Source organism: Photinus pyralis, unplaced genomic scaffold (genome assembly GCF_008802855.1).
Source record: "Photinus pyralis isolate 1611_PpyrPB1 unplaced genomic scaffold, Ppyr1.3 Ppyr1.4_LG1, whole genome shotgun sequence".
NCBI classification, from domain to species: domain Eukaryota; kingdom Metazoa; phylum Arthropoda; class Insecta; order Coleoptera; family Lampyridae; genus Photinus; species Photinus pyralis.
Genome location: NW_022170249.1, coordinates 28,197,431 through 28,206,153, shown reverse-complemented (window position 1 = coordinate 28,206,153; position 8,723 = coordinate 28,197,431). Strand labels below are relative to the sequence as shown.

At 37.5% G+C, this 8,723-nt stretch overlaps 1 protein-coding gene across 1 annotated transcript; it reads right to left on the bottom strand.

Annotated features, from left to right (window-relative positions):
• Positions 1–150: 150 nt before the first annotated feature.
• Positions 151–5,403, bottom strand: LOC116182012 (nucleolar GTP-binding protein 1). Its single transcript, XM_031502474.1, has 9 exons — positions 5,247–5,403; positions 4,920–5,194; positions 4,673–4,872; positions 2,369–2,649; positions 2,068–2,322; positions 973–1,257; positions 718–921; positions 448–672; positions 151–390 (listed from the first exon to the last, which is right to left on the bottom strand). The coding sequence occupies exons 1-9, from the start codon at positions 5,292–5,294 to the stop codon at positions 235–237; spliced, it is 1,929 nt and encodes a 642-aa protein (XP_031358334.1). The 5' UTR covers positions 5,295–5,403; the 3' UTR covers positions 151–234.
• Positions 5,404–8,723: the final 3,320 nt, after the last annotated feature.

Sequence of the window (8,723 nt, the reverse complement as noted above, 5' to 3'; positions counted from 1 at the left end):
TGGGTCTGTCTCCATTAAATCTCTATGTGAGATGTGAGCAGACTATACTGGCATCTTTATAGATAATCCGCCTACCTATCGATGTTGACATTTTAGATTAATTATTCCATGTAATGATTTAGAAATGATATAAATAAATTATTTTGAGCATTATGGGTCATACTACTATAAAACTTTATTTTTACATCACTTCTCAAAAAAGTATTAACATATATTAAATAACAATAAATATGTTTAACGACGATCTGTTTTGCCGATACCACGTTTGCCAGTAAACAAGTGTTTTGGCATTTTGTTTCCAATAAATCTATCTGCTTCACCTTTAAGACCGTATTTCTTAACTTTCTTGCTTATTGCAAGGTGGGCGAGTTTATGTGCCTTTCTTTGCATCTACAAAAATAAACGGTAATTAATGAAAGGTAATTGTATTATGCAACATGATCATACCACTGCATCTCTAACACCTAATTCGTTTCTAGGTGTTCTGGAAACGCTTCTATTTTTGCTCGCTGATCTTGGATCTGTTGCGTCCATTTTCATACGTTTGGCAACTGGTCCAGCAGATCGACCTCGCGACTTTGTTCTTGTGAAGTGTGCACCTGCGGTATCCGACATATCCACTCCAAGTTCGGACATTTGTGTACGCAGCCGTGTTACGGAGCGATTGCGGCCCTATTTACGTACAATTTATCTACTGAAGTACAAGAGCATATTTACCTTAGCAGCGGCGGTACGCGGAAGTTTAGGTTTAGTACTCTGTTTATTAATCCGCGCCTCATCCTTGAGTATAAATTTCTTTTCACGAATTTTGATTGCCAACGCCTTAATCTCTTTCAAGGTTTCATCCAATTCGATCTTCGGCGCGACGTACATACCCGACGCGTCACGTAACTCCTCCTCCTTCTCCAACTCCTCCAATTTCTGCAAATTTATCAAGTTTAAGCTCTACTTTAAACCAAAACCGGGTCTTACGTCAAAGATTTCGGGATCAATATAATCCGCGATATTGTGACCCTCCCATATTTCCGGTACGATGTCGTATCTCTCGTCTTCTGGTATTTCGACGTAATGTTTCTTAAGATCCAGCATGTAGTCGTCGCCCTCTTCCAATTCGATATCTCTTTCGAGTTTGCGTTTACGTTTTTCCGCGGTCTGTTGCTTTTTCAGTAGGACCGATTCGGGAATGCAGGGAGGACGTATTTTATCGTCTCTAGCTTCGGGGAGTGCAACGTGTAATCTATTTAAGATTCCATCAACCTGCACCGATACACAATAATTAAAAAACGCATTGGGGCCCAACTGTAGTGCCTTCACATTAACAGAAATCGAAGTGTGTACTGAACCTGTGAAAAACCAAATAACCCACAAATGAGCATAGCCGGATCGTTATCCATTAACGCGCATTGACGGTTATTGGCAGATTCCGGTAAAAGAAGTAGATCGCGTCACGTTTACGTCACTTTTCGTTTCGAGCGAATGCCGTTTGGGCTGGGGAACTCGCCTTCGACTTTTCAGAGATTAACAGATCGCCTACGGTCGAGATTAAAAGATAATATCGTCTTAGCAAGCCTGGACAATATTATGATTTTATCGTCAACAATTAGAGAACATCTAGTGGACCTTCATGCGTCTTGGCCTCTTCAAACTTAAAGTGCATATTAGTACGCTCTTCAAATGGAACGCGTAGCACGAAATAAAATGAAGTTCAGAATATAATACAATGTTGTTTCTATAGAAATGACCTCGACGGCAGAACCTAAGCTTGCTATTTTTGACGTCCCAAAATTAAATTCAAAATTGTCAGAAGCTTTACAATGATTACATGGCTTCTCTATAAAATAAATATTTGTATTATTACACAAGACGATAATGGAAACCGTAAACTGAAAATATCCCTTTATCGTCTTATATAATAAATAACTATTACTAGCAACTGCTCATGCTAAGTAAAGATGTCAAAAAGTGATTAGAACAAGAGAGGTATAATAAAATAAAAATAAAATAAATAAAAAAAATAAAAATAAAATAAAATAAAAATAAAATAAAAATTAGGTCAAATTATCTTACCTTTTTGGTTCTCATTTTTTGATTAACTCTGTAGCTGAGCAACTTCTCACACGCTTGGCTCTTCACCTCCATTACACCATAATCAGTCACTGTTGACATTTCCAAAAGAGGTATCTCGGGATCTTCTTCGAGTTCCTTAAGTAGAGCACGACGTTCGGGAGTCAATTCCTCCAATTTGACAATATCCGTCTTATTCGCGACAACAATCAACGGCTTATTCGCGAACAGGGGCTTAATCGACTCGAACAATTTCACCTGAAATGCACGTGGTAATTTCATTTAAAACACCGTAAATGCGTACTTGTTCGTCGAGCAAGTGGCCGCACTGCTCTGAAAGGTCGAGGACGTACAAGACGCACGCTCGTAAATGCGCCAGGGCGGTTACTGCCTGCATTTCAATAACATTACGCTCCTCTAAAGAATGATCCAAAATTCCAGGTGTGTCGATTACTTGCCAACGTAAATATTTGTAATCTGTGTGACCGACGTACAGCGATTTGGTCGTAAACGCGTACGGTTGTACTTCAACGTCGGCTCGTGTGATTTTATTAATAAAAGATGACTTTCCCACATTTGGAAATCCTACAAAAATTGCCAGAATGAGAAAATTAATTGTCTGCTCTGGTGGAGATGCGCAGATTCACAAATGTAATGAATTATGTAATCCTAAACGTCCTTAGAATACTTTACTTTGTGAGTGAAGTTTACTGGGGGCAAGATAATTTGAGATTTCATGACGATTTGAACAAATTTTAATTTATGCACCATTTTCATCTGAAAAACGGTGAAACACATTGTTTTGAAACTGATGCACAGGTTTAACCCGCACTTATTCTGCTTTGAATTAACAATTATGTAGCAGTTGTTGCTTAGTGAACAATTTAAGTTACAAAAAAGAAGGGGAAGTTTCTATTTTTATGGACAGTAGTGCAAACACCCTGTAAAATGTTCCAAAATCGATTTTTATCTACAGGGTGGCCAAATAAGAATGCGAGGTACTGTATCTGGGAACCTGTCCATCGTAGAGGCTTGCGGTAAAAAAATTTATTACTAAAACGGCCACGAGAAAAACCTGGAAAATATTTTTAAGTTTCTGCAATGGCCGCTAGGGGGCGTAACTGCAATCTGGAATCTAAAAAAGTGATGTTTCTGTGAATTCCGCTATATTAACCTAACAAAAAAATGTCCGGTCTTTGAATCTGAACCTTTTTTGTTTGAAAATTTTTCCTGTATCTCTAAAAATGAAGTGGTGGGGGGTATTCAAAGGTTTCCGTAAAGAACACCCTGTATCTTCGAAACGGCTGAGCCGATTTAAACAAACTCGGGTTAGTTCAAAAGATCTATTCTTCATCATACTATTTGAAGTTTTGTTAGTTTCACATATCACCGCTTGAGGGCTTTTTTCGACATTCCGACAGAAATGGTTAATTTTCTCAAAGAAATGAAATGCATTGGTTTGATTTTTTTTTCACGAAAAGGTAGTTAAATGATGCCTAAACAAGCTCGCGAAAACAGCATCTCGATATCTTGTTCCTAACCTAAAATTTAGGTCAAAGAAAATTTTATACCCTCAAAATTTTATTTTTTTAAGCTAATTTTTCCGAAATTATTTTTATATATATAATTTGTGCCCCTAAGGTGGGTCGATTTAAAAAATGAAGCTTTTAATTCCGCCGTAAATCTTCGAAATGCTGGTCATCACGATAAAAAATATATATATATATATATCTCAAGATATCGAGATGCTGTTTTCGCGAGCTTGTTTAGGCATCATTTAGCTACCTTTTCATGAAAAAAAAATCAAACCAATGCATTTCATTTTTTTGAGAAAATTAACCATTTCGTCGAAAAAAGCCCTTAAGCGGTGATATGTGAAACTAACAAAACTTCAAATATGTAGTATAATATTTGTAGCTGAAGAATAGATCTTTGGAACTAACCCGAGTTTGTTTAAATCGGCTCAGCCGTTTCGAAGATACAGGGTGTTCTTTACGGAAACCTTTGAATACGCCCCACCACTTCATTTTTAGAGATACAAGAAAAATTTTCAAACAAAAAAGGTTCAGATTATTTTCAACTTCAAAGACCGGACATTTTTTTGTTAGGTTAATATAGCGGAATTCATAGAAACATCACTTTTTTAGATTCCAGATTGCAGTTACGCCCCCTAGCGGCCATTGCACAAACTTAAAAATATTTTCCAGGTTTTTCTCGTGACCGTTTTAGTAATAAATTTGTTTACCGCAAGCCTATACGATGGACAGGTTCCCAGATACATTACCTCGCATTCTTATTTGGCCACCCTGTACATGATGCTGAAAAAAAGTTCCATTTAAAATAACAAGGTTGTGGTTCACACCATATTTATGGAGCAACCTGCACATACAAAAATAGTTTTGCGTTACATTAACAAGCAGACAATTTTGCATTACACTACAGAATAATTTATTAAATGATTACACCTATTTTTGTAGTAATAGCCTGTCAAGAGATATATCACCTAATGTCACATTAATGGGACCCCCTGTATAAAAAAATGTCGAAATACCACAAAAGGGTCACAAATTTTTGCTGTAAAAAGCTGTAGAAGCCACAAACATCTTACCACAGATAATTATTGTACGCGTATACGGATCTATGGACGGAAGACGAGCTAAATGCTGCCTAACCTGCTCGAGGTACGTCAAATTGGCACCTTGCCTTTTCATAATCGTCGCCATTCGTCCGAGCGCAGCCCGTTTCAACTGTTTACAACGATACAAAGAGTCGCCGTACTTTAACAGTCGCAAATAATCCCTCGACACACTGCAATTAAACCCGTAATCTCCAAATATCGACAAAATCGAACTTACTTAACGATCAACTGCTTAGCGGTATTTAGTTGACCTAAGGCCAACTTGTAGTGATCTTTATCGTAGAGGACGTTCATTAGATCTGCGTAGAACGGATGCACGTCGTCCAATTTGGGAAATTCGGTCAATATTTGCGAGAGGCGATCGAAGAAATTCTGCTGGGAGTATTTCACCTTTCTCATGTAAAAACTTCTAATTCGTGAAATTTTGTAATGTTTATGTATGACTGTCGGTGTTCGTCGTTGTGTCCTCGATAGCATAATATCGATGAAGTCCTAGAAAGAGGAAGGTGGTTAAATATCGTAAGAGGTTTAGTGGTGTCCTTACCTTAGCAGTTGGGACAACCGCAATTTTCTTAAAATTGTACAGCGACATTTTGGCTGTGCTATTAACTGTATTTCTTGATGTAAATACTAAATAATTACACACGATTCACACGTGCATACAATTCTAACCTAAAAGGTGACAGCCAGATAAACCACATTTGACGATCATCTGTGGCAAGAAAGAAGAAATCTGTAAACGATTCGCTAATCGTTCGTAATGTCATATTAACTGCATAGATGGCGGTAGGCATCGCTGATGTTTAATATAATCCCCACAAAAAGGGGTGCCTCAAAGCGACATGGGATGGAGAAAGCTGGAAATCGTTCTTGAAAAAAAGTAATTTGAGTTTGTACCCCTCCAGGGGTTGAGAATAACTTTTAATGTCCCAAACACCTCCAAACTCCTTAACAACACATCCTATAGCTAAAACCAATTAAATAGAATTAAATTCTGCGTCGATTGACGCTAACATCGTGCTCTATCCCACCATCTTCTGCATAATATTCAGTCTCCTCTTCGTCAATTCATTGCTGAGGCCCTCCTCTTCTTCCTTTAATGGATGACAGGATGAGGGATGGTAAATGCTTCTTCTTGAACAGGAACGTTGGAGCACGCCTGGCCTTTACAATTCTGAATTCAGATATACCAATTGTCGAAAATTTAAGTCCTATCTTTTGGACAAGTGCACCGCCCCTTGCACCCCATCCTACAATTGCAAAAGATAGGAGTGAAGCGCCTCAGTAGGGGTATATATCCTTTGAAGTGCTTATTGAAACAATGCTAGTTGTTTTTCACCCTCAATCGAGGGGGTCTTCCACACCACGACTATATCCGTTGGTAGTGTTCCCTTGGTGTTGAGAATGAGGAATGAGAGGCTTAAGTATTAAAATCGCTCCCACAATCACACACATGATATGAAGAAAGATAGAGATAGGGTAGGTATTTATTCAACAAAGAAACATAATAATATATACTTACAAACAGCTTTTCATGTCTTTTCATGTCTTATCTACTCGGTATACAACATTTTTCTATATAAAAGTTGTTTAACATTTTATTTTCCATAATAAGGTGATATTCAGTTGTTTTTATTTCGGAAAACAAATGAGTCTCGTTTTTCGTTGATTTCGCACTGTCCTTTACGTGTTCTAGTTGTTCCAAGATGAAAAATTGTCTGCTCGTTGGTCCATCTCATACGCCCCAAAAATTATCCCCCAGTCATTAGTTGTAGGTAAAAGGGTTTAATGGTTTTTATTGTTGTTCGAGTTTTCTTTTTTCCAAAAAAAGCTGACGAAATGGAAGGATTTATTTGAAATTGACTTGAAGTAAACTAACGGAAACGTAATATTTTCTGTTCATTTACAACTGTTTTGACATTGGGGGTGTACTCACCCTCATTCGACTTCAGGAATGTCATATCTTCATAACAATATGCATCTGTAAGGGATACTGCAAGATTTAAGTAAGTAATTACTTTTTAGAAATTTCATTTCATCGGCTAAAAGCAAATTAAAACACATTCTTATATTGGACTTTGAAAAGATTTAAGTTAATAGGGAACCGTGATAGACTTATTGGTTGTTATTTACGCCCCAATAAATCGGGGCGATCAGTTAATTTACTTCCGGGATTTGCCATTACCGCACACCACCAACACCAGCTCTTATTGGGTTGTAAATAACTCTCATCCTTTCTTTTAGTCACTTTATACCTACCTACCTACCTCTTCCAGATCATTAATTTAGCTTCATATATTTTTCAATCGATACTAACCGGTTGCACTATTTCGTCCGCAATTATGTTTCCAACTAAGTGAAGTGGCTAATAATATGGTCGTATAAAAATAATTTTCGGTGGATGTAGTTTTATTGCGACGCTGACAGTTCTTTAAAACCCTAAAATACAGTTTTAGGGTAGGTATACCTAATGTTATTTAAAGCGTAGGTACCGGTTAGGCCAGTAGCTGACGCTTATTAGTTCCGCTCACAAAACTGGAAGAAATCATAAATGATTTTATATTTTTATGGGGTGCACTTTCGTTTTATTGCCCCATAATTCTAAAACTACTGCAATTGCTCCTTCGAATCGGACGAAAGAAAATTTGTTCTGGAGATCATTGTTAACGCATTCGCGATTGCAGAAAGAATCTTTTTCAAACAAACAAGCCAAAATTTACATTAACAATAAAAGTTTCGACGATAAAATCTATTTTATTACGTAGACTCCCGCTTTTCCCGATAAAGGGGGAGAGTTCTATAATGTTGCATATCTGGAAAGATAATGGGGTCGTCGGTTATGCTACTGAATCAACTGTATATCGTTTCATTATATGACAATAGCCTGCGTTACTACGAAAACACTGTGTAGGGTGTAAAGCTAATCTTGATGTACAAAAACAATATTTTTGTATAGGTTTCTGGTTTCTCTAATTCATTTTCCAAATACGTAACCGTAATTGTAATAACATTTCACAAGTTTCATTCTATTAATACCTATAGAGTCGAATTTTCACCTGAATTCACTACGAAAATCCTTTTGTTCTGTTCTTTTAAATTATTTGTATTTATCTGGGACTTTGAACAGATAATAACCTGAAGGGGGGAACTTTTCTCATTTCGTTGACAACAAATCTTCATATTTTTTAATATAGTGAGGGATGGAAATGCCTTCAGTATACGTTTTAGGGACACTGGTTCCAAGCTTCAAAGGCAGTTTTCATACCACGTTTTCCCCTTCAAGAATTGAAGTTTGCAACGACCAAAAGAGGCGTCGACTCCAGCTTGAGGTAACCCCAACGTTCCCGACCTTCCGAGGAGGGGACAATGTGTAAGAAAATATAAAAAGTGGCAATGTCAATTTTTTTGGAAACATCCTGCAGTTGTGTTGTAAAATTCCTCCGTTAGATGTCGCCTGGTGTCGCCCCCATCCTTTGAAATTGAATCCCTTCTCAATCTCCCACCTGTTTTGTGTTTCTCCTTGGGTGCCATCCCCGAGCGTGGATTTGCTACGTTGTGATTTTTCAGTTTTGGTCGGAATTTTGTTTTTTTTTCTTAGAGGCGGAATTAACGACCTTTTGCAAGGCGCGCGTCTTCGAGGGGTAGTCGACTTTGGGCGCCCAAAATGCTCGAATCGTAGTCTCTCTCTTTCTCGTGTCTCGTGGGTACCCACAAAGGGAATGTGGTAGCCTTGTACAAGGTCTTATTGATGGTGGAGTCAAAACTGGCTAATTGAATACTGCGATAATTTTTTTTACCTACATGATCTTAATTACAAAGAATGGAATATGGTAGACGTAATGATAATCGTCAATGATTGAGGCTGTTGAAATTTTGTGTTCTTCTCATACCTCCGTTGACTAGGTATTCGGAATTTAATTTACAAATCAAATACCCAATTTCCACACGCTTGATGCGTCTAAACGGGAAAAAAATGTTTTCATACTGTAGCTAATCAAAGCACTATTTGTTTGTATCAATT